This window comes from Phyllostomus discolor, chromosome 3 (genome assembly GCF_004126475.2).
Source record: "Phyllostomus discolor isolate MPI-MPIP mPhyDis1 chromosome 3, mPhyDis1.pri.v3, whole genome shotgun sequence".
Taxonomy (NCBI): Eukaryota; Metazoa; Chordata; class Mammalia; order Chiroptera; family Phyllostomidae; genus Phyllostomus; species Phyllostomus discolor.
This window is the reverse complement of record NC_040905.2, coordinates 114,085,368-114,109,897: the sequence shown is the minus strand read 5'-3', so window position 1 is coordinate 114,109,897 and position 24,530 is coordinate 114,085,368. Positions and strand designations below refer to the sequence as shown.

The following is a 24,530-nucleotide window of genomic DNA, read 5'->3' as shown; positions in this document are numbered from 1 at the left end:
CTGTGCTTTTCTAGACCTCTGAGCCTGTGGAACGTCTGCCCAATATAATTACCCAAGCTCTGGGCACTGCCAGCTGTCCAGGCTAAGACCTCTGAAGAGCCTGTCACATCTGCGAGGGGCAAGAGCAAAGCTGTCCCTCCAGCTCCTAGAAGAACATGGAGCAGAGACTGATCCCAGGGGCGATGCCCTTTTGTCTGCACCTACTACCCCCAAACCCTGAAAGAGGAGCATCTTGGTTATCATTCCCAGGATTCCATTACAGTCTCAGCCTCCTTCTCAAAACCCAGAGCATCTTAGGTAGGGGTTCTGGGACAGAGTCCCAGGTGGCCTAGTTGGGGACGATGTGACAGGCCCTGGAAAGGGGTCTGCCAAGGACCAATGTGGAACCTGGTGTTGGAAGTCCAAGGGCCAGCCACCGCCTGGGGGAGAGACCTCCCACCCCCTTCACCAATCAGATGCTTGAAAGCAGAGGACCTGCTGCTGGCTGTGGTGGAGCCAATTTCCCTTTTCCCAAAACTTCAGCCTAGCAGGTAGGAGGTGTGGAGAGAGCTCCTGCCAGCTCAGCCCTGAGGCTCAGCGGTTCCTGCTAAGTCCTGCCTCATAACCAGCTGTCTGCTGAGTCTCAGCCCTTGGTTCCCCGGAGTTTGTTGGCCAACCCGGAGTTCCTGGACTCAGCTGCCCTGGAGGAGAGGGGGCTCTGCAACAGGCCAGGTGGCTAAGAAGAGACAGAATCCCAGGGTGCCCACTCCCCCTTGCAGTTCCACTGCCTCAGTGCCCCCTACCTCAGAGCACTCCCCTTGTCCCAGACCCAGAAATGGTCCAGTGGGGGTCAATGCCCACCTACTAAACGTGGGGCCTTAGTAGGGCACAGCGCGCAGAGGACGACAGGATTTCGGATGCTCCCTCACCCAGACCCAGTGCCCCACACTCCAACCTAGGCCAGGAGGTGGCCACGGGGCTATGTCCACCAGGCAGAGGAGCACTAACCGTCTCACCCTGGGCTGAGCAGGGGCCTCCCGACCCGTCTCCTGGGCGGCCAGCTTATTTGCATGGCCCCGCCTCAGCACAGCCATTGGTGGCTGCGGCGGGAAGCTGGGGGCTGAGTGGCTGCGGGGCTGTGGGGCGGGGGTGGGGCTGTGGAGAGCCGGGAGCCCAGGATGCTGCCGCTGCCACTGCCGCGCGACAGGTTCGGGTCCGAGCGGAGCTCAGTGTGAGCAGAGAACAGGGCGGCTGGCTGTGCGTGTGAGGAGGCTGCTGTGGGAACTCACTGAGTGCCCTCCCCGCCTGCCATGTCCAGGAAGAAGACTCCCAGGAGCAAGGAGGCCAGCACTCCCGCTGCCTCAGTGTTGCCCGCCGCCAACGGGTCCCGGCCGGTGCGCCCCAGGACTGCGTGCCCCCGCTCCGAGGCGCCGCCCAACGGGCCCCCACAACCCGGCCGGCCCTCGCTTGGCGGTCGTGGCGACTTCTACGACGTAGCCTTCAAGGTGAGCCAGGCACCCACCCCACCCCCACCATGCAAGCGCAGCAAGTGGCGTCTGGTAGGAGGCGATGGGGGCTGGGGGAGCGCTGTTCCAGGGCAGGGGTGCAGGACCCTGCGAACCCTTGGCAAGGAGCTGGCTGGAGCGGCTGGCACAGTGCATCGCGCGCGCGTGCGCGTGTGCGCACGCGCGCGCACACACACACACAGCTGTGAGACCTGCGTTTGGGATACCACACAGGCCTGCCCCCTACCCTACCCCCCAGGTGGCAGAACAGGATAAGGGGCCCCGCGGAAGAGCCAGGTGCCCTCTCCCCGCTCCCAAAATGCCTCCGCCCCCACTGTGGCCCCAGTCTCAGCATTTCCCATATGCTGCTTTCCCTCAACCCCAGGGTCTGTGGGTCTCCTCTTTTCTAGAGGGCAGGGAGACTAAGAAGAGGTTTGCCAGTGGGTGTGGAGCGCGGGAGCCTCCTCCAGGCCAAGGCAGAAACTTGTGAAATTGTAGGGGCTTGACAGGACGATCTTTGGGTTTTGGAGCCTTTGGCAGCAGGCTGTGAAAGGGTGGAGGAAGGGTTAGGCCTGACTGCCCCTCCCTGTCCATGGACCTGTCTTGGGTCCCTCCTCCTGCTAAAATCTGACCCTTCTGTGACACATTCCTTCTGTGTCTGGCTGGATTGGAAACCCTCTGGCATGGAGGCCCCTACAGGCCTCCTAGAAAGTCCCTAGCTGCCAACCCCCTGGTTCCACTCCCCATGAAGCCCCAGATGTTCCCCTTCTAGATCAAGTATGGTGTCCAGGGTCTGCGGGCGGTGGGAGAGGGCGGGTAGGTAAAGCCCTGGATGGAGGCAGCTGCCCTTACTCCCCATTGATTGAGATGGGCCTCTGTTGGGGAGAGAGGGGACAGAAACCTGTAGAGGCAGAAGCTGGAGGTGCAGGCCAGCTGAAATCGTGGCTGCTGTGCCTCGGACAGTCCTGAACCCAAGTCCTGGGGTCCACCTGTGGGCCTAGGGTGCCTCCCTCCACTCCTGCTCCTCACCCACAGCCCCTCTCTGACCAGCTCAGCTCAGGGAAGACCAGACACCCCTCTAAGTGGGCCAGCACCCTGGTCCCCTCTGCCCCTCCTGTTCACCCCAGGTCATGCTGGTGGGGGACTCTGGCGTGGGGAAGACCTGCCTGCTCGTGCGCTTCAAGGATGGAGCTTTTCTGGCAGGAACCTTCATCTCCACCGTGGGCATCGACTTTCGGGTAAGAGTGGAGGTTGACATCCTGGGCCCCCAACACCAGCTCATTTAGTTCTCACAACACCCCTGGCAGCTGGTTCTCCATTATCCCGTGGCACTGACAGGCTCACAGGGTGGAGCTCCTGGATGGACCCCTAAGTCCAAGGGTCAGGGTGGTTGAGGTGAGATGCTTTAACCGTCAAACTGCCTGCCTCTTGACACCCCAAGGATCCTGGAGACAGATGATGGCTGCTTCTGACTGAAGTGGAGATGGTACTCCTGGGGCTAGGGTCAGTTCAACAGCCCTGGGGCTCTATCCTGTGCCTCTGGGTAAGTGGTCACTGGTTCCTCCAGGGCCATCAGAGGCAACTCAAGGCCCAGGTCTACTTGGGAGGCCAGCATCACTGTCCCACTGTATAAAGGGGACCCTGAGGTTCCAGGCAGGCCACCAGGACCCACAAGATAGATGGCTATGGCTCTTGAGCACACACCCCATCCAGCGACTGGAGAAAGGGTGTGACCTAGAGACTAGGGGCTTGCTTGGGGGAAAGGTCCCTGACTTGGGTGAGGAGGCTCATGGGAAATGCTCCTACTCAGCTGCTCTCCTCTGCCAAAGGCCCATAACTGGCCCCCAAATGGAGGGCTATGCCCTGAGGTTCTTCTGGGGTTCCCCTGGACTCTTGGCTCCCAAAGACCTTCCAGCATGTCAAGCAGCTTATGGAGTCAGTAGGAAATGATAGGGGCCACGGCCTCAGGCATGCAGGGCTCCAGCATCTGAGCTCCCATCTCTGTCCATGAGTCCAGATTCCGCGTGACAGTCCTGAGGTGCTGTTTAGTTCCTGGTGTGTTCTCTGCAAATCCTGAATTTGCATTTTTCTCACCCTTTAATTAGACCCAGTTCCTTAGAGGCTGGGAGGAAGGCCTATTCTGGAGACAGGAAAAGGGGCTCCCTCCAGCCTGGGAGCCATTCTCTACCCTGTTTGGGGGGACCAGATCCCTTCAAGTCCTCTGAAAGGGAGTTTAAGGGTTCAGGTGCCTGAAGGGGGCTGTGTAGGCTCAGGGCAGGTGGTCTTTTGCCTGTTCTGGTTCTGCACCCCCCCTTCTCACCTCCCTCTTGGTTCTGGGGCAGGTGGTGAGGGAGGTGAGGTGGCTGGTTTACACCCCTGTTCCAGGCGGCACGGAAGGCGGGGTGTCCTCCCAGCCTGACAGATGGCTGGGCTTGGTTCCCTGGAGACCCAGAAGCACCCTGACAGCAAGAGCTTGAGAAAAGGGAGACAGTGACATTCCACCTACCCCCCATCCCCACCTGGTAGATGGAAACCAGGGTGGGCCACTCCCTTCAGGGCTGGCTAGAGAGCATAGCCAGGCAGCAAACATGAAGTGAGCACCCACTGTGTACAAGGCAGTTCTGCACTCCGGTTACTGCACTGGGCTCTGTCCTCAGGGAATTGCCCTTCCCTGTGGAGAGCAGCTTTTAAATGACAACAAATGCTCTTAGCTCTCACTCTGGGCCAGACACAGTTCTCAGTGCTTTGCACATAGTAGCTGAAGTCATTGGAGCAGCTGTGTGATGGGCACCCTTGCTATCCCCATTTGTGGATGGAGAAACTGAGGCACAGAGTATTAGTAATGGACCTGGGGTCACGTGGCAGGTGACTTCAAATGTTATTATGTAAATAGCTCCAAGCAAAAGGAGCAGCATGTCAGAGCTGAGAGATGCCAGTGGCTAGTAAGGGGGCTGGGGTCTACACTGGGGAGAGTGCAGGAGAAAGGTGTGTGGGGTAAGGCTGAATTGGTGGATGCCGGGAATAGGAGGTAGGCTAGGGTGAAGGGGCCAGGCTTGAGAGGTGCTGGGGGAGGGCCAGAGCAACTGGAGTCAGTGACTGAAGGGTGGGTGGCAGCAAGGGGCAGTGCAACTGGTGCGGCAGTGTGCCAGGTCTGCAGGGTGGGCCGGTAAGAACAACCTGGCCCAGAATTAGACACTCATGGCGGTGGAGGGCAGCAGCCTGCAAGTCCATCACTATGTCCATCTGAGGAGAGAGGCCTGGGTGCCCTCTGACCGTGTGTCATCAGGAGGGGCTCACCAAAGACACACGGGAGGGCTGGGTTGACGCCAGGACTTGGGTTCAAGAAGTGTCACCTCCAGTTAGGAGGTGAGGTTAACCAGGAGGTGGGTGTTGGGGGCAGAGCCTGGCCAACTGAGGGACCAACAGGTTAAGATGGAATTCAGGGGCACACCAGGGGATCATCAATTTCAGGCTCAGTCCTGGCCTGGCACTGCCTGCCTCTCCTGCCCTGCACTGCCCCCATGCCCCAGCTGAAGGCCCCTGCCAGCACACGGCACTGGGCTCATTGCTGGAGATGGCTGATTGTGTTTCAGAACAAAGTACTGGACGTGGACGGCATGAAGGTGAAGTTGCAGGTGAGGCAACTGGGGAAAGGTGAGTTGAGGGCACCTGGAGGGGACGGGGTAGCCTTGACCACTGGCCTGTGTCTGTCACTGCAGATCTGGGACACGGCAGGCCAGGAGCGGTTCCGCAGTGTCACCCATGCCTACTATCGTGATGCACATGGTGAGCTCACGGACACTGTCCCAGCCCAGGGAGTTGGGGTCGTGGTCTGTCTGTGGGTGCCCTGTTCCCTAGGCTTCTGCTCAGAGAAGGGTTGGGGGTGACTGGAGGTGTCCTCACTGGCCCTCTGCCCCCAGCACTGCTACTGCTCTATGATGTCACCAACAAGGCTTCCTTTGACAACATCCAGGTCAGTGGCTTCCTTCTGGGCGGGTGAGTGGGGTGGTGGCAGTGATGGGTGTGACAGTGATGGGCCATGATGGGGCCTGAGCCAAACCCCAACCTCCCTCAGGTAGATGGCATTCAGGATCTGAGGACCCTGTTGAGAGCAGGGAGGGGAAAAGAGGGCCCCTCTGGGCTTTTGGTGGCCCACACTGAGTATGAGCCAAAGGTGGCCTGGGTAACCTTCCAGCTCCATTAGCCCAACCACCACCTTGACACTTGTCAGGGGTACCTCAGCGTGGCACACTGGTAAATTTCTGGGCCCTTCCTGTTAGAGGCACTGTGCAGAGTATGGCCCAGATAGGGGAGGGGTGTGGGGAACACCAGCCTGGTCTCAGCTCTCCCGTGACAGGCCTGGCTGACTGAGATCCAGGAATATGCCCAGCACGACGTGGTGCTCATGCTGCTAGGGAACAAGGTGGGCACCTGCCCCTGTCCTTTCCCTCTGGCTCTACAGGGGGGTGAGCCCCAGGCCAGTTCTTACCAAGACCCCTGTGCCAGGTGGACTCTGCCCAGGAACGTGTGGTGAAGAGGGAGGATGGGGAGAAACTGGCCAAGGTGAGTCTGGGAGAGGTGGGTGGCTAGAGGGGTGTCCCCTGGGGCTGTAGGGCCTGGGCTGTCCCCATCCAGATGTCACCTGGCTAGCAGCAGCTGTTTGCAGGAGTACGGGCTGCCTTTTATGGAGACCAGTGCCAAGATGGGCCTCAACGTGGACTTGGCCTTCACAGCCATAGCAAAGTAAGTCCTGTCAGTCACCAGGAAGACCTCCAGATTCAGATCTAGGGTCTGAATCCCCTTATTAGGGGTACAGGCCACCTGTTCCATGGTCACCCCTGTCCTACAGGGAGTTGAAGCAGCGCTCCATGAAGGCCCCCAGCGAGCTCCACTTCCAGCTGCACGACTATGTCAGGAGGGAGGGCCGCAGTGCCTCCTGCTGCAGACCCTAAGCCTGGCTGGGAACAGCTACCAGGCATCCTGCTGGGAGGCCCAGGCTCAGCCCAGCCCCTGGAAAGCTGGTCTACAGGGCCCTTTGACTTGTCACCCAATGGTTAATCCCAGGTTTTCCAGCACTCTCGGGCTAAGCCTAGCCCTACTCTTGTCTGGGTGGCAATCTGTATAGCCTCAGCCCTAACAAATGGGCTTCAGGGAGCTACCAGGCGTGCAGGTGTCCTTCACCTGCGGCAGCCAAGGCCCTCACAGAAAAGCCAAGTAACTGTAGGAAGGGATACACTAAGCAGGGAACCTTGGTGCTCTCTGCTGCCCCCTCCTGGACAGAACTCACCTTTGTTAAGGCAGCAGTCCCTAACCCCTTAAAAAGCCATGTCTTCAGCTGCCCATGTTTTCCAGGCAGAGACTGGCCGAATTCCTGCCAATGCTCCAAGCTGAGGGCTTCACTGAGAATCACATGGGTTTGTGCCATGGACCAGGGGTGGGGCATGTGCTCCCAGCCCATACCAGGATACTCTGGTTCCATCAACAGGGTCTTTTCAATTTCCCTTGGAGGATGCCAAGACTGTGGCTTTGTAACACAAGTAATAGCATGTGGTAGATTACAGAAATGTCAGGTAAATTAGGACCACCAGTGGTCACCTGCTGACCGGGACACCATCTTAGCAGGTCATGGTATTGGGCACGACTAGCCCACAGTTGAGGCCTATACTTGGCAAGGTCAAGCCAAGAGGGCTGGTAATGTACTACATCTTTTACTAAAATCTTCAAGTCTTTTGATTGAGAGCCATTGTTTTCAGTCCTAGTGAATAAAGTTGTATTTTCTGGAGTGCCTGTGTTGTCCATTGAAATCACCTTTTAGAGCTCTCTGCAAAGCCCAGGTCCTGAGGGTGGCACTCCCTTGTAACTAACTGGGTTGGCAAAGAGATTAGAGCAGGGCTGCCTGGACCACAACGCTGTCCAAGCAGCACATGGGAACCTGGGCAGTCAACTCAACTTCCCTCCAAAGGCACAAACGAGCACTCGGCCAATTAAGAGAAATTAAGATTTCATGACTTTCATGACTCACCCTAGGGCAAAGGCACAAAAAAAGATTTTGGCGGGGGGGGGGGGGGGGGGGGGGGGGGACACCTTAGAAGCAAAATGGAGGTTGTCTCAGCAGGTGGGAAGTATGAATTTTCATTTTTATGTCTATACTCCTTCCCAAGACTGCCCAGGGATGAGCCAGTCCCCCCACAGACTCCTATGGTGTGAAAAATAAAGACTCTTGCACTTCAATAAATTCTCACCATCTTTGCTTTATTGCTAAGCACTTAAAATATTGTCGATATGGATTACTCCAGCCTTACCATCAGGTTCCTGGCCTGAAAGACGTTGATTTACAATTCAAGGTCTCCAACCAGGTCGCCAACTGTCCTGAAAGGCAGACAGTACAGATATGTACACAGAAGCCCACTGTCTCCATTTATTTTTACCCCCCAGACCCACCGCCAATGGGGGGGGGGCATCCTTAAGCCTCAGTCTTGCAAAAATAATCAGACTGCACGTGCAGTTTTCATACGAGGTGTCAGAAATTAAAGCAATTCATCACAGGCTCGGAGCGGCATCGGGGAAGCCAGGCTTGGCCCTGCCTTACCTGTAGGGAACTGTAGATCTGGAGGTTCGGACTTCCTCGACGGAACTTCGGGAGCCTGAAGGGTGGTCAAGAAACGCGTACAACGGTGAGGACAACGGTGGCGATCAGGCCGAGGCTGGCCCTCAGGGCTACGCCAGCCTGTGGGTTTTGGCGACCTCCTCGGCTTCATTCGGTGCCTAACTCCTCTCCAGGCATGACACACGGAGTCCAAACATCAACTTGACCCCAGTCCCATACTTTACTCCGAAAGAACGAGAACACGCGAGGTTCAAGCTTTTATAGAAACTGCCCCACCTCTGCAATTGGATAATCCCGGCAGAGTATCCGCCCCCGCCGCTGACACGCTCCGCCCTCTACGCTTCCTGATTTCACCAATAGCAACATGGCATTTCTTTTGGGGGCGGTCTTCCCTTTTGTACAGGCCATTAAACCTGTGAGCGACGGATGCACAGAGCCAATTAGACTCCTATCTTCCGCATAGAGTGATTCTGAAGCCGCCACTCCAGCCTCGCGACAGCGGCGCCGCCGGAAGTCGTAGTTTCCGAAGAGCCGTGCTTGGGACAGCCTCCGGGCCACGAGAGAACCGAAGGACTACAAGTCCCGATGGGCTCAGCGCCTGACACTTCCGGCTCTGTCTCCCGTCCCTTTCTCAGCCGGCGGCCTTAGGGGCACGATGAAGAGGGAGGGTGGTCCTGCCACTCCCGGGCGGCCGCGGGCGGGTGAGTGTCCGCGCGTCCTGCCGGGCCGGGGCCTCGCGCCTCGGGGCCGCGCGGTGGGGCGGGGGCTGGGTGCTTTGGGGTCCGGCAAGGGGTTGAGCCTTGAGGGGCGGGGCTGAGTCGAAACGGGGTCTCCGCTCCAGTCCCTCTCTTTGCGTGTCAGCTGACTTCTTGCTGGCTTCGTTCGTTCTTTCTCTTTCTTTTTATTTATTCCTTCTTCTTGTGTTTATTGAGCGCGGCCGGGGTGGTCGACACTGTTGTAGGCGCCAGGAGACTGCAGAGAGCACGATCCTAGTTCTTATAGACTCTTATGGTATGGGATTTCTCAGCCTCGCTACTGTTGACACTGAAGGCTAATCATTCCCTACTGTGCCTTGTAGGATATTGAGCAGCATTTCTGGTCTGTACCTAGTAGGTACCAGTAACCTTCCCCACCCTCCGCTGTGACAACCAAAAAAAAAAAAAAAAAAAGCCTCCAGACATTGCCAAACGTCTCCTGGAGGACAAAATCCTCCCCCACCTTGAGAACCGGTGATCTAGAGGGAGGAAGTACTGACAATATACAGACAAAATCGTGAGGAATTGTGGTAGGTGCTATGAAAAAAGCAGGCGCTGAGAAAGAAAGTATTGGAGGCTCCTGATTGGCTTTGGGTGGGGTAGGGGGTCCTACAGCAAGCAGACTGTCCTAGGAGTTCCTGGAAGAGCATGCCAGGCAGAGGGAGCAAGATGTGCAAAGGCCTGGAGGTGCTGGAAGAGCTGCCTCAAAGAAGGGCTTGGCTCTAATGGGGACCTGCATCTGGCCAACCCACTGCCCCTGACTTCAGCATGGCCAGCCTGGGCCACATACTCCACTGGCTGCTGGCCACAGGGCCAAGTGGGCGGGGCCTGATCCACAACCCCTCTGAGTGTTTCCCAAGGGAAAGGGGGGTGGGGGCAGTAGATCCTGGGCTCCCTCCAGGGCAGTGGGCTGTGGAGGGGTTCCCAACTAGCTGACCTGCCCTCCCACACGGGCTGCTCAGAGAAAGGGTCTGGTGGGTGTTTCCTAAAGAGGGGCTAGAGCATTGCAAGTGGCTTTCAGGTCCATTGGACAGGGAGAGCACCCTAGAGCCCTGGAAAGCCAGAGCCCTGTAACCCTTAGATACAGACAGGGGCAGACAAAGATCCCTGGGTCCCTCCCCTGGGCTCCCCTGAGGCCCCTGGGAACAGCAGGGTGGGGACTTGGAGGGAGCTGCAGGGAGGGGGGGACCTTTTCTCATCCTCCCACCCTCACCCAGGTCTTCTTAGCCTGCCTAGCCCAAGACTTTTCCCAGTTTGGGAGAAGCCAGGCCGTCAGGCAAGTGAGCGTTCTTTCTCTAGTTGACAATTTCCTGACTGCCTGAGTTCCTCAGGCTGATTGTGGGGTAGGGGAGAGGTCTACTGCTCCGGGGGTCCAGGATATATCCCCAGGACAGCTGGGCCAGAGCATCCTTATAGTTGGGGTTTTGGCTTGCAGGATGAGAAGATACCGTAACAGAAAGGCCGTTATTGCAAAATGCAGTCCTTAGGGGACTGGGCTGAGAGCATCTTGCTCAATTCTGAGATGCTTAGCAAGCAATCATTGTTGGGAACTGGGCGGGGCGCACAGATGGGGGGTGCTGGATTGCAATCCCTGAGTCCTGCCTACCCCATCCCTGGCTGAACCAGTGTGAATCCTGAAATGGTTCCCTCCTTTCCTGGCTCAGCTTGACGTGTGGGCCAATCTTGTAGATCCCCCCAGCAGGTTGTGTGTCAGGGCTGTGGACCTGGTCGTTGTTGGCCTCCCAGGACTTTCCAGGCGATTGCCCTGCAAGCCCTGCATGCCTTTCTGTTTACTTCACTTCATAGTGAGGGACGGCCAGACGCCTGCTCTCCCAGGCTGCAGTGACAGGCACGTGGGCACGCTGGACTCAGGGACTGGTGGCTGGCTGTGGTCCGGGGGTGAGGTGCCTGTTGGGGTCCTGGTCCTGGCCCTTGGGTGCTGTTCCTGGGGCCAGCATCTGGCGCCTCAGCCTTGGGAGCTTGCAGTGGAGGGAGCAGTTGGATTGTAAGATGCAGGTCAGTGTCAGCAGTGGCCTCCCTGTGAGTCCCCAGCCTCCTCCCTGCCCTGTGGTGCTGAGACAGCAGCCAACTGAGAGCTTCCTGAGAGGGCAGAGCCTTTCCTGCTGCTGGTCGAGTCCTGGAGCTCCTGTTTTGGGCCGTCTGGGCCTTACCCTGGCCAGGTGTCCTTACCCCCAAGCAGGGTGGCTCGGAGACTTCCTGCTTAGTATGGAGACCAGCAGTGGTGCTGGAGGTGAGGCTTCCAAACAGGCTACACTCACACCTCTGCCTGAGGGCCTGGGATTGCCCATTCTCTGGAGACTCTTCCTTTCCTGCAAAGGACAAGCCACCAGGGGCTCTGGTCTGGGGCACACAGCCAGGCCCCTCAAGTCACAGTAGGAGGAGCGGTGGATAGGATGGGGAGGCTTTGGCCAAGCTCTCGGGCACCCCTATTAGCTGAACCCAAAGGGCAGTCAGAGAACAGGATTGGGTGGTGCCTAGGAGCAGTGCCAACTGCAAGGCCCGAGAGCCCTCCCGACGAGGACTGAGTTGTGAAGGCTAGGAGGGTGGTATTGCAGGTGGCATTTGAAGGAGCAGGTGGGGAGAGAGGGATGTAGAGACATCAGGGACAACAGGGAACTCATGGGCACGGTGTGGAGACACAGGGCTCAGGAGCCATCCCCTCCCTGCAGACCGGTGGGCCAGGGTGTGGGACCACTGGGTAGACCCCAGCATACTGCATTACTGTGGTGTGTGTGGGAGGGCGGGGGGAGCACTGCCAGATGGGCCAGGTCAGGAGAGACTGATGGAGAAGGTGCCAGAACTGGTTGGACTGTGCTGTTGCCCTCCATGCTATACTCACCTTGGAATGGGACTGACAGTGTCTCCTGCCTTCTCCCACAGTGTGGGGGGCTCAGCAGCCTTCCACCTGGAGCCTTCCTTAGTCCTGCGGGGCTTCCAGACCACAGGTCCCCCCCACCCGACCTCCCATGACACCACTAGGAGTAAGATGAGCCTGGCCTCCCTCTCTGTGGGGAGCCCAGCTTCAAGCCTGGGCCTTGTGGTTCAACATGGCCAACTCCACCACAGAAGGGGCAGGTGAGGCTCGTGACAGCAGACTGCTGTGAGTCCTGGAGGTGGGAAGACAACCGGAGGGTGGGCACTGTCAGGCAATAGAGCAGCTCTTCCTGCTGTCCTCAGTGTCTCTGATCCCTTCCCTCACCTCCCCACATCCCTGGTCTGCTCAGTGCTCCTGGGCCGCCCCTCCCCTCTCTTCCGAGGGCTGGAGCAGGGAGGCCCAGGATGATTCACACTACGCCTTCTCCCTGCCATCCGCCTGAGACCTGAGTCACACAGTTGGGGGGCAGGGAGGCAGCCTTTGTTTCTGGGGTGGGTGACCTGCAGAAGGTGAAGAGTCAGCTCCTCTCTCTTGGCCCCTCCTCCTGCCCACAATGGGCTTTCTCTCTGTGATGAGGCTTGTGAGGAGGAGGGCTCCAGGTACACCACCCAACAGGTTGTCTAAGGTGTGGCCAGTGTCTCTGCCATTGTGGCAGGAAATAGGCTTGTAACTCCGCGTGTGTGCAGCCTTGGCCCCAGGGACATTTGATGTGGGGTGGGGGGATGGCTCTCCACCCCTGGGTTTGAGCTGGGTGGGCATTGCCAAAGGGTTAAGCCTTAAAGGAAGGTAAAACTGAGTGCCAGTTTCCTGACCTCGCCAGGGCCCCCTCCCGTCCTCAGGCGGCACACCTGTGGGCAGGGAGGGGCGGAGACTTTGCCCCAGTGGACCTGTCCTTGTTGGTGCTGCTGATGGAAGGAAGGAGGTGGAAGCGTGCCGTGCCCTGTGGTGGGCCAGCCGGAGCGGGCTGCCATGTGGAGCGGCCCTGGCCAGTCGACAGGCCTGGCCTCCAGGGCTAAAGCCCCACTTTGTGTTCCACCCACAGGAGACGCTGCCGAAGGACCCTAGATGCCTCTCTAGAGCATGAGCTCGGGCAAAAGCGCCTGGTACAACCGCTTCTCTGGTGGACCTTCCAGTCTTCCCACCCCAGACATCACCATCGGGGTAAGGGGTGCCCTGTGGTGAGGGTCTGCCCTTTGTGCACACCCCACAGGTCCAGGGCCCCTGCAGAGCTTCTAGAGCCATCCTGTTTCTGCCTGGAGGTCCTGTGGGTGGGCTGTGATGCATGTACACAGTGTGTTGGTGTGAAAGCATGTCAGTGCATGTTCACGTGTGTCCACATCCTCTCTGGAGTCAAAGCCAGGTCTCATCAGTTCTCTTTCCAGACCAGGATGGAAACGACTTTCGGGCCTGCCTTTTCGGCTGTCACCACTATCACCAAAGGTGAGCCTGTGAGCTCAGGCCAGCCCAGCTAGAATCTGGGCAGCCTTAACTCTGCCAGTGCCCGTGGGACCCTTCTTGGTGGCGTGGGGAGTGGGAACTGGCATTGGAAAGAGGACAGCTCAGTTCAGTTCTGCCAGCCCCCCGCCCCGCCAGCTAGGAAGGGGTCTGCAGCCCTGCTCCCTGTGGTTCTGCTCTTGCCACTCAGTCCTTCTCCCCCACCCCAGCACCCCCTTCCCCTTCTTTGTGGTACCTTGCTCATCACCTCTCTAGGGGGGGCTGTCCCAACTTCCCCAGCACCCCGTGTACACCTGTCCCTTGTCACAGCGACCCCTGATCATCCCTACCCCAGGTTCCTAGCAGCCTCCAAGTCCAGGTTTGGGGACTGTGTGGGCATGGGTGGGGAAAAAGAAGTGCTCTTGGGATACTTTCTCAAGCCTGGCGCCACAGCTGCCGCTCCGCTGATGTGTATTCAAGGAGGTCACGAGGAGTTGGCACATGAGGGCGCGGTCTCCTTCCCAGAGTCACAGGGGCAGGGGCCTGTCCTGTCAGGGCCAGGGCCTGGGGGTGGTGTGTGCATTTGCCTTTTTGGCTCCTGGCTCTTCGCGGGAGCATGCCAGCTGCTCATTGGTTTTTACATTGCTTTTCCTTGGTTTCCTCTGCATGCACGTGGCAGTACAGTCGTAGGGCCACTGCGCTCCTGTTTGCGCCAGCTCTTTGTTGCTGGGTGACACCCTCGGGGGCTCAGAAAGAGCCCTCTTTTTTTCTTAGACATTTTTTCCTGAGGAAAAAGTAAATAAATATCACTTTTAATCTCATCATCCAAGTAACTTTCTTTTTGTTTTAATCCTCACCTGAGAATGTTTATTGATTTTATTTTTTTTTTTGAGATTTTATTTATTTATATAGAGAGAGGGGAGGGGAAAGAGAAAGAGAGGCAGAGGAACATCCGTGGGTGGTTGCCCTTCATGTGTCCCCAATTGGGGACCTGGCCCATAACCCAGGCATGTGCCCTGACTGGGAATTGAACCAACAACCCTTTGGTTCACAGGCCCGAGCTATACCAGCCAGGGTATGTTTATTGATTTTAGAGGGAGGAAGGGGGAGAGAGAGACACACATCAGCGTGAGAGAGAAATGTTGATCAGTTGTTTCCTGTATGTGCCCCAATGAGGATCGAACCCACAATCTAGGTATGTGCCCTGACTGGGAATCGAACCCACAACCTTTTGGTGTATGGGATGATGCTCCAACCAACTAAGCCATCTGGCCAGGGCCCAAGAACCTTTCTTAATTTCTCATCTACCTGTGGAGATGGCAGAACCTTGTCATGGCAATTGAAAGCTCAAAGGCAGAGAATGATGGGCCCATCTTGCCCTTGTCCCACTCAGTGACCCCTTTGGTGGGAGGGATGGGTCAGAGCCACGTCTGGACAGCTGCCACATTGGCTCCTCTCAGGATAGCCCACTGAAGCCCGTACCATAAATCCAGGCCTTTGGAGCTGGTTTTTGTGACATCTGGCCCCAGCTGGGGCCTAAGGCCAGGGGAAACCGCCCCTAGCTTCCGGCAGCCAGGCTGATGGGCAAGCAGTAGGAGAAGGGCATGAGCCTCCAGCAGCCTTCCCTGGAGGAAGCAAGAAGGCCAGTGGCTGGTTCTGGGGTTGTGGAGGAGCCAGGGCGGGAGGTGGGAAACAGTGGCACAGGAGCACCAGGCTGCCATCCTGGCCTCCGTATGCCCACGGAGGGGCTTCACACCTCTCCGTGTCTGTTTCCTCCGTGGACTGAGGCTATCAGAGAACCCACCTGGCAGGGTCACCTTGAGGATTAGATAAGATGATGTCCTAGCTCCTGCCAGGTGACCTTAGGTGTAATCACTCTGGTGTTGGCCTCGAGCCTCAGCTGGGCAAAGTGGCCCCAGGGTCAGGCTGGGTGCTGGGAGCTGGTTGTAGAGGCTGAGAGAAGACCCCTCCACCACCACTCCCAGCCTGCCTGGGGGCTGCGGGGCTCAGCACTAGGACTGTCCAGGGCAAGCCGAGCCCCGTGGCAGAGTTCTGGTGATTAGACCTGGGGAGGCCACCGTGGCCTGCACCCTTCCCACCTGCCTCAGCGCCGGGGAGGGCTGAGAGCTAGTGACGGCCCGCAGAGCAGCACGGGGCTCTCGCTGGAGGCTCGGGGCCAGTCATGCTGTGCCCTGCTTAGGCACCTGCTGAGGATGAGGCGTTTTCCAGTTGCCCCCAGCCCAGCCCCAGCCGAGTTGCCATCAAACCCAGAAGGAGGCAGTGGGAGCCAGCATGGGTAAGGAGGCTTCCTAGACAGGACTAACCAGACGTTCAGCCCGGTCTCTGACCCACTGCTCACCACGGTGAGTCGGGCTTCCCCATGGCCCCCAGTCACAGCGCCCTGGCCCTCTTTTCTTGGCAGCGGATGGGACCAGCACATACAAACAGCACCGCAGGACACCCTCCTCTTCCAGCACCCTTGCCTACTCCCCTCGGGACGAGGAGGACAGCATGGTAGGTCTGGGTCACGCTCCCTGCTCCCCGCCTCACAGGAGCCTCCTATCATGCCTTGACTGCAAGGGCCAGGCCCCAGGAGAGGATGGAGGTGGGATACTTAACCTGGAGGAGACTTGAGCTCTGTAGTCTGTAGTGGGAAGTGAGCTGGTGGGACAGACAGAGGGCTGGCACGTGCGGACACTCAGAGGTCTGAGCACCAAGGCTGGACTGCATGGAGAGGTGGCCATCAGGGACTGCTGGGCTGGGGGGTGTGGTGCATTTGGCTCCTCTTGAGTGGGTAGGAGCCACAGAAAGTTCAGTCACGAGAGTCCGCATTATGTGAGCCCCTGTGCTGCCCTAGTAGAGGATGAGGGATGAGTTGCCAGGTAGAGGCAAGAGGCCTGGGAAGGGGCTCCTGATGAGGGAGATGGGCCCCAGCAGATGGGGAAAGGAGGACAGGCCTGCAGAGTGAGAAAAAGGTTCAAGGCAGAGTGGGGGCTGGCTGTCGGGGTCCAGGCCGTGTGGCCGGGGTCACAGTGGACATGCCCTGCCTATCTACTGGCACTTGTTGCTGGGCTCTGGGCCTGCCTGGGGAAGCAAGGACTCGTTCAGTGGGGGCGGGGCACATGAGCACGCTTGAGCCCGCCCGTCGCTGACCTGTCATGTGCCCTGCTTTCTGCTTTCCCTTGGTGGTGGCCCTGACAAACTCTCCTGGGTCCCCTGCCCTCCCAGCCTCTCCAGACCGAAGGCTTCTCCTTATGCTGGGCTGCTAGGCCTGTATTTCCTATTAAATAGGAAGAAAAGTTTTTCAGTTACTTGAACATACACGCTCGTGTGCCAGGCATGGCACTAGGCCCCTCGTAAGGACAAGTCACACAATTTGCCCCATTCTCTCCAGCTCTTCCTACCTCAGTCTCCACAGTCTCTGGCTGGCCCACGGGGTGTGACTGGAATCAGGAGGCCCACCCTCCCATGGGGGCCTCCCAGGAAGCGAATTCTGCATGTGTGGTTGTGGTCCTGGCCTTGGTGGCTTGAAGGAAGTGGAACTGTGCCACGAAGGCCCTGAGGCTGTGGCTGCCTGGGCATCATCTCTGTTGGCTGCTGGGCCCCTGGAAGCTACCCCTCGATCTGCCCTGGGTGGCCGACAGTGCCAGCCCCTCACTCAGGAGGGCAGGCGGGCAGGGGAGACCAGAGCCAGGCCCGGCCCGGCGTGCTTAGCCCAGCTCCCGTCTGGACCGCTCTTGCCCTCTGGTTCCCACTGCTGCCCGTGGCTTGGTTTGACTCACTTCCTCTGCTGGCCTCGTTTCTCATGTAGCGTTTCTGTGCAGACTCACTACTTGGAATGCTGCGAAGGGAGGTGGGCACAGCACTGGGGAGGGAAGTGCTCTTTGCGGGCACACTAGGGACATGGTCTCTGCTGCCCTCGCTTGGGAAGGCTGGGCCCTGGAACTGGCCTGGCTTTTGTGCAGAGCTGGCACCACTCAGCCAAGCCTCCCTCTGCCCTCCAGCGGGCCCAACGTCCAGAGCTGGTGGGGAGGGGATGGTTCCAACTGCCCCCACACCCATAGAGACTCAGGCAGTTGGGCCCCAGAGCAGCTGGGACCAAGAGGGGCCTGTGGAGGCAGGAGGTTTGTGGCTTTTGAATGAGGCTTCTGAGCATGAGGGGAGGAGTTTGGGAGCAGTGGCTCTTGAAGGGTCTCTTCTGGGGCATTCCAAGCCTAGAGAGGAGGAAGGCACGGTTCCCCACCCCAGGATTCCCCCAAATCTCATCTTTAGTGGCTCTGGCAGAAGCAGGTGCCCATGGCCGCCCCTCCTGCACTCAGAAGCCTGGCCAGGGTTCAGTGGGTGTGTTTCCGCCTTCCCTGCGAGCCTCACTGGCCTGGCTCAGTCTCCCCAGCCGGGGAGGCCAGGCAGGCAGCTGAGCCTGGCGGGTACCTAGAGCCTCTTCCGGCCAGCCTTCACCCCCTTCACTGTGGCAGTCTGGGGCTGTGGCTGCCCTGGGATTGGCTGCTGGAGATGCCCCCTCTGCAGCCACATTCCCTCACGGGAAGCAGGAAGCAGGCCTAGCGTGTCCTCGCAGAATTGAATAGCAGGAAGTCTCTCCATTTACACAAAGAAAGTTGGCAGGCGTGAGTGGGTGGCCCAATAGGGCCTGGATCTCTGGACAGGAGCAGGCCTGGGCATTGCATCCGCTTCTCATACACACAGCAGGGCCCCTGCTGCCTGAGTGAGCATCCGCTAGGATGGGGTGGCCCTGGGGGCCCACTGCTCTCAGTGTGCACAGGGGCTTGGCCCCGCCCTCCTCCCCACTGATGGGTGCCTGTCTCCATGCTGCAGCCCCCCATCAGCACCCCACGCCGCTCTGACTCGGCCATCTCTGTCCGTTCCCTGCACTCCGAGTCCAGCATGTCCCTGCGCTCCACGTTCTCGCTGCCCGAGGAAGAGGAGGAGCCGGTAGGTGTGGTGGCCATGGGGTGGGCTCAACACAGATAACTCCAAGGGACCCTCGCTGTGCTGTGGTGGTCATGGGAGGCACTTTCCCCCAGGCACAGTGAGGGAGTGGAAGGGCCTCGTGAGAGCCCCCCATCTTCTCTGGTCCCCACCAGGACCCCAGGCCAGGTCCCCCGTGCATGTTCTTCCTACTCCCCACCCCAGGGGCTTCCCAGGGACCGACTTCAGGGACCTGTGTGGGGCCCTTTCTTATTGCCACACCAGGCAGAGGGGAGGTACTGGCAGGCCGAGGGCACACCTGGAGGGGTCCTGCATACTTGGGCCCCCTCAAGTTCCGGCCCAGCACTAGGCCTCAGCAGGTTCCTCTTGGGGCACACCCCAGCTGAGGGGCCCCCACCCTGAGAGGGCAGCCCAGGCCTGTAGGGGGAGGGCTGGGTCTCCCCTTACTCCCACATCAGCACCCCTGGCCCATCCTCATTTGCTCTGCCTGGTTCTAGGAGCCACTGGTGTTTGCGGAGCAGCTCTCGGTGAAGTTGTGCTGCCAGCTCTGCTGCAGTGTGTTCAAGGACCCTGTGATCACCACGTGTGGGGTGAGGCCACCTGTCCCCTCCCTGACCACTGCACCACCTCGGGGCCGGGTGTGCTGCCAGCCCCATTCGAGTGGAGCCCGGACCTTGGTCACAGGCCTGGTCTGGCCGCCAGCAGAGGCCCTCTGCACTGGGCACGGGGGTTGGTGGCTGTGGCTGCACCCCAACTTTATCTATTGTCTCCACAGCATACATTCTGTCGAAGATGCGCCTTAAAGTCAGGTAGGGCCCTTTCAGACCCAGGCCTGGCCACCTTGTTTCCCAGCTGGCGGGGCGGCCCCTCCAGGGGGTCCCAGCCAGGCCCAGCACTGATCACGCCCCTGGCTGCACGGTGGCTTCTCCCTAGTCCTGTGCAGAGTGTCTGTGCGGCAGGTGGCGGCGGCTCCCAGGTACGCTCAGGCCAGGCCTGAGATGTTGACGAGCAGAGCAGTAAGACCCGCAGCTCGGGGCTCCCTGGGCTCCGCACCCGCTCTCCCTGGCGGAGGCTGCCCTCACCGTCCTGGCTGCTGCCTCGTGCAGTCTCAAGCCTTAGTACCATCCAGGCACCCCTGCAGGGCCCCGGGCTGGGTCCCCTCCTGCTCTGTCCCAGCCCTCTGGGCCCTGTCCTGCCATCTTGGGTCAGCTGAGACGCCTCGTCCGGCAGTCATTCTGGGTGACCTGGTTGTGTGCCCTTCTATTCTTGGCGTCTCAGAGGGGCAGATAGACAGGTGAATTAAGGCCCTGACAGGGGCTCAGCCCACTGGGGGTGGGGAGCAGGTCCCAGGCCGCTCGCCAGGGAGCAGAGCTGCCAGGGGAGAGGCCGGCTGGGCAGACCGTGGGGTCAGCATGCCCTCCCCTCCAGAGAAGTGCCCCGTGGACAACGCCAAGCTGACGGTGGTGGTGAACAACATTGCCGTGGCCGAGCAGATTGGGGAGCTCTCCATCCACTGCAGGCACGGCTGTCGGCCAGCAGGGGTCGGGAAGCCCACTGTCTTTGAGGTGGACCCCCGAGGGTGCCCCTTCACCATTAAGCTCAGTGCCCGAAAGTAAGTGCTCCCCTGAGCCCCCAGCCCTCCACCAATCAGGGGTGCTAAAAATGGTGCCTCTGGGGACTCATCCTGTTCCGTGTCTTGCCTCTCCCAGGGACCACGAGAGCAGCTGCGACTACAGGCCCGTGCGGTGCCCCAACAACCCGAACTGCCCACCCCTTCTCAAGATGAACCTGGAGGCCCATCTCAAGGAGTGCGAGCACATCAAGTGTCCCCACTCCAAGTACGGGTGAGTGGGCGGGGGTGGGCTCCGGGGGGCTGCCCTGGGGCAGGGGTGGGCTGGCAGGGGGGTGGGGGGCCTGGGCTGGCATTCACCATCCCTCCTTCAGCAAACCTTTGTTGAGATCCACCTGTGTGCCGGGCACTGGGGAGACAGCCAGGGTCCCTGGGGAGATGGACCTTAGCGGGAACCACACCGTCGACTATGTAATTATAAACCGAGGTACAGGTGCTGTGAAGGAGAAACCTGAGCCCCGTGGGGACATTGAGGGGCCAGAGTGGCTGGGGAGCCGGGGGTGGCCAGGGAGGGCGTGAGATGGGAACTAACGAGTGTGTAAGCATGAGCCAGGGAACCGCCAGGGCAGGGGCGTCCGACAGCTGGGCCAGCAGGGTGGACTCAAGCAACTGGCCAGAGTTGAGAGCAGATGGGAGGGGGGAGAGAGACAAGCTGATGAGGGGTGTGGAGGGGCCCTTGAAGAGTTTTGAGCAGGAGTGAAATGACTGGGTATCCCTTGCAGAGTGGCCTGTTGCATGCTGGTGGGAGCAGGATAGATGGGCAGGCTTGCTGGTGTGGAGAAGATGGTGGCCCATCTGGGGTACTGTGGGCCCAAAAGTGGGATTCGAGAGAGATTCCTGGGCTTGAGGAGGCAGAAGAAGGCCCCGCTGTATAGGCTGGTGAGCAGGGGGGCAGGCAGCTGTCCTGTTCCTCCAGGTGCACATTCATTGGGAACCAGGACACATATGAGACGCACCTGGAGACCTGCCGCTTTGAGGGCCTGAAGGAGTTCCTGCAGCAGACAGATGACCGCTTCCACGAGATGCACGTGGCGCTGGCTCAGAAGGACCAGGAGATCGCCTTCCTGCGCTCCATGCTAGGCAAGCTCTCAGAGAAGATTGACCAGCTGGAGAAGAGTCTGGAGCTCAAGTTTGGTGAGAGCCCCATCCAGAGGGGGTGGGGTACAGCTGCTCTCTCTGGTCCCTGACACCATCTTCCCTGCCACTCAGATGTCCTGGATGAAAACCAGAGCAAGCTGAGCGAAGACCTCATGGAGTTCCGCAGGGATGCATCCATGTTGAACGTGAGCAGGCGAGGGACAGATGCGGGGAAGTTGGGCGGGGTGGGGGACACAGGACTGTCCCTCTGGTTGGGGCCCAGCAGGAGGCTTGCCCTGCTCAGGATTAGGTGTCTGTACTGGGGAGGGCTGCTGCTGCACCTGACCCCCTGCCGCCCCCCCCCCCCCCCCCCCCCCCCGCCCCTGCCCAAGCTCAGGCTGGTGGGCAGGGGGATTATGAAGCCACACCCACCATGCCCTCCGCTCTTGGCCTTGCAGGATGAGCTGTCCCACATCAATGCACGGCTGAACATGGGCATTCTAGGATGTGAGTATGGGCCCACTGCTGCTCCCACCACTCTCCCCAAGGACTCCCCATCCCTTACCAGCTCCTCCTGTCTCTGCAGCCTATGACCCACAGCAGATCTTCAAGTGCAAAGGAACCTTCGTGGGCCACCAGGGCCCTGTCTGGTGTCTCTGTGTCTACTCCATGGGGGACCTGCTCTTCAGTGGCTCCTCTGACAAGACCATCAAGGTGGGTGGGGCCTGCCTAGGTGGGCCTAGCAAGGTAGAGGGTGGGTACTGCCCATGGGCGGGTCTTCCCCTCCTAGGCAGGGCTTTCTCCCTGAGGATGTCTTGCTTCCTCATTCCCACTCTTCCAGCCCTGGCACCTGGCTGATCTTGCTGGGACCCACCTGACTCTGGTCTCTGCAGGTGTGGGACACATGTACCACCTACAAGTGCCAAAAGACGCTGGAGGGCCATGACGGCATTGTGCTGGCACTGTGCATCCAGGGGTGAGTGCCAGCGTGTGTGTGCCCACTGACCACAGGGGCCCACCTGGAACCGGGGACATGAGAGCCCGTGCTGCTGCCCCATGGGTTGTGAACTCAAGCCTGTGCAGCCACATGCCGAAATGTGGCTGTATCCATCCCTCCTGTGAGGCACTTATGACCTTGAGCAGGATGAGCTCTCGGGCGGCAGCGTGTGAGCCCTCCATCTCTGATGTACATTCACAAAGCATGGGCCGGGCCCTGGAGTGCCTTGGGCAGTCAGGGGACAGAGATGGGACGTCACAGAGTGGAGGCAGGAGCTCAGCTGTGGCTGGCCTGGGCATAGCTTGGGGACAGGACCACAGAGCAGCTGGCCTACCTACCTCCCTGCCCCCATGGTGGCCCCTCCTAGACCTTCTCTCCTGTCTTACGTCGTGAGGTGTTATGTTGTGGGCATGAATGAATGTGAGGGGGAGAGAGGGGTTCTGGGTCACAGGAAGCAGCAGCCTGACTGTCGGCGCACTAACTAGGTAATTACCGCCCAGCTCACCTGCCGGACTCTTGCCACACCAGCACCAGGGTTGGGCCTCCACTTCCAGTGTCCCCTCACTGAGACAGGAACACTGAGGCTGGGCTTGAAGCAGCAGCAGTGGCCTTGGCACTGCCCCATACTGCTGACTCCTGGTGTCCAGTGCCACCTTGGCCTGCAGGGCGGTGTCAGTGAGGAAGGTGGCTTCTCCTGCCCTGACACTTTAGCTTTGCTTCCCCAGGTGCAAGCTCTACAGCGGCTCAGCAGACTGCACCATCATTGTGAGTGGGGCCTGTGGGAGGGCCAGGCTGTGCCAGTGTCTGGGAGCTCCAGGCACACTGTGCCACTAGGGCCTGGGCTCGTGGCAGCAGGGCTGGCACCTGAGGCATCCTGTGCTCCCACCTGCCAGGTGTGGGATATCCAGAACCTGCAGAAAGTGAACACAATCCGGGCCCATGACAACCCTGTGTGCACGCTGGTCTCCTCGCACAACATGCTCTTCAGTGGCTCCCTGAAGGCCATCAAGGTCAGGCAAGGTGGCGTGTGTGCACGTGCCAGGCATCGGGGTGCTGGATGCCTGGCCACCCAGCCCACACTCACAGCCGTCCCCACAGGTCTGGGACATCGTAGGCACTGAGCTGAAGCTGAAGAAGGAGCTAACGGGCCTCAACCACTGGGTGCGGGCCCTTGTGGCTGCCCAGAGCTACCTGTACAGTGGCTCCTACCAGACAATCAAGGTACCCCGGTGCCACACTCCCAGTGGCAGGTCCCCTCCCTGTACCAGCACTGCCCTGCTTCCTTCCCACCCCGGCTGGGAGACCCTCACACCCCCCTAGGTGGTCGGTGGGCTGCCCACGGTGTCTGAAACCCCTGAGGCCTTGGGGATAAGGCACCTGGCCTGGGACCAAGTGACCTGCACTTCCCTATAGATCTGGGACATCCGGACCCTCGACTGCATCCATGTCCTGCAGACGTCTGGTGGCAGTGTATACTCTATCGCTGTGACAAATCACCACATTGTTTGTGGCACCTATGAGAACCTCATCCACGTAAGGGTGGACACCTAGGGGTAGGGCCTGGCTCTGGGCCCCTGTCCACACCATTGGTGTCTCTGACCTGCCTGTGCCGTCACCCCAGGTGTGGGACATCGAGTCCAAGGAGCAAGTGCGAACCCTGACAGGCCACGTCGGCACTGTGTATGCCTTGGCGGTCATCTCGACGCCGGACCAGACCAAAGTCTTCAGCGCGTCCTATGATCGGTCTCTCAGGGTCGGTGCCAGCCTGGTGGCAGTGGGAGGCTCAGGGCAGGTTGCCCGGCCTAGGCGTGTCCTCACGTCTCATGTGCCCCCAGGTCTGGAGTATGGACAACATGATATGCACGCAGACCCTGCTGCGGCACCAGGGCAGCGTAACTGCGCTGGCTGTGTCCCGGGGCCGGCTCTTCTCAGGGGCTGTGGACAGCACTGTGAAGGTCAGCACCTTGGCTTGAGTCATGCAAAGGGGCTGGCTGCACTTGTGGAGCAAGGGGTTGGGGGTGAAGAGCCAGGAGCCCTGAGCAGGTGACGGTAGAGGACAGGTGTGAACAGCAGCTGGTGTTGGGGCAGACTGGCCAAGCGGGCACCTGAAACAGAGCCTTCCTCTTGCAGGTTTGGACTTGCTGACAGTACAGGCCAGCTCTTGGCTTCTTCTGGGCCCACCCTAGGCCTCTCCACGCCAGGCTGGCCACATGGATGGTATCAGGATCTCTGCCTGCCCATTTGGGGATAGGCAGGCTCCGCTGGCCAGGCAGTGCCCTCCTGATCCTGCATCTGGTGAGCGTCCCTCTCTGCCTGGTTCTGTCATCATCGCTGCTAGGACAGTGCCCAGCCCCTCTTTCTACACTCCAGCTATCATGCTCGTCCGGCCCGCCCTCCATCCCCGTTCCTGATGGACTGCAGGGCCTTTGTACTCGACTTTTCTATTGTTTTTAGACTGTACATAGATTTGATTACTTTCTGATTGAAATAAAAGCTGCACAGCTCTGACCAGTGTGGCTCAGTTGGTTGGGTGGGCATCCGCAAAGTGAAAGGTCGTGGGTTCAATTCCCAGTCAGGGCGCATGCCTGGGTTGGGGGTTTGTTCTCCGTTTGAGAAGCAACCGATTGATGATTCTCTCCCTCTCTTTCTCCCTCCCTTCCCCTCTCTCTAAAAATAAGTCTTTTTTTATTTTTTAAGAAGAAA

The 24,530-nt window shown here is 59.4% G+C and overlaps 2 protein-coding genes, 1 long non-coding RNA gene and 1 other non-coding gene across 11 annotated transcripts; 2 read left to right on the top strand and 2 right to left on the bottom strand.

Annotated features, from left to right (window-relative positions):
- Positions 1-1,134: 1,134 nt before the first annotated feature.
- RAB26 (RAB26, member RAS oncogene family) lies at positions 1,135-7,723 on the top strand. 2 transcript variants are annotated; one of them, XM_036021047.1, is made up of 9 exons: positions 1,135-1,484; positions 2,612-2,722; positions 5,078-5,119; positions 5,204-5,270; positions 5,405-5,457; positions 5,842-5,907; positions 5,991-6,047; positions 6,151-6,227; positions 7,574-7,723. In XM_036021047.1, exons 1-9 carry the CDS (start codon positions 1,290-1,292, stop codon positions 7,689-7,691), a joined length of 786 nt encoding a protein of 261 aa, XP_035876940.1. In that variant the 5' UTR covers positions 1,135-1,289; the 3' UTR covers positions 7,692-7,723. The 2 variants fall into 2 exon arrangements, with proteins under 2 accessions (XP_035876940.1, XP_028386259.1); XM_028530458.2 differs by lacking the exon at positions 7,574-7,723 and adding an exon at positions 6,334-6,474.
- LOC118499594 lies at positions 7,720-8,323 on the bottom strand. Its single transcript, XR_004902092.1, has 2 exons — positions 8,074-8,323; positions 7,720-7,853 (listed from the first exon to the last, which is right to left on the bottom strand). It is a non-coding gene; the product is annotated as an uncharacterized LOC118499594 (long non-coding RNA).
- LOC114514319 lies at positions 7,950-8,033 on the bottom strand. The gene has a single exon (XR_003686029.1). It is a non-coding gene; the product is annotated as a small nucleolar RNA SNORD60 (small nucleolar RNA).
- Positions 8,324-8,607: 284 nt separating the features above from the next.
- Positions 8,608-24,335, top strand: TRAF7 (TNF receptor associated factor 7). Of its 7 annotated transcripts, none has more exons than XM_028513193.2 (22): positions 8,685-8,792; positions 12,785-12,903; positions 13,125-13,182; positions 15,377-15,472; positions 15,599-15,690; positions 18,010-18,126; positions 18,621-18,713; positions 18,899-18,932; positions 19,552-19,735; positions 19,833-19,961; positions 20,670-20,887; positions 20,963-21,036; positions 21,289-21,337; positions 21,417-21,544; positions 21,724-21,806; positions 22,553-22,592; positions 22,721-22,837; positions 22,926-23,048; positions 23,241-23,360; positions 23,449-23,580; positions 23,663-23,782; positions 23,958-24,335. In XM_028513193.2, exons 4-22 carry the CDS (start codon positions 15,469-15,471, stop codon positions 23,970-23,972), a joined length of 1,872 nt encoding a protein of 623 aa, XP_028368994.1. In that variant the 5' UTR covers positions 8,685-8,792; positions 12,785-12,903; positions 13,125-13,182; positions 15,377-15,468; the 3' UTR covers positions 23,973-24,335. The 7 variants fall into 7 exon arrangements, with proteins under 7 accessions (XP_028368959.1, XP_028368968.2, XP_035876936.1 ...); XM_036021044.1 differs by having other exon boundaries at positions 8,686-8,792; positions 19,833-19,967; XM_028513158.2 differs by lacking the exon at positions 15,377-15,472 and having other exon boundaries at positions 8,608-8,792; positions 19,833-19,967.
- Positions 24,336-24,530: the final 195 nt, after the last annotated feature.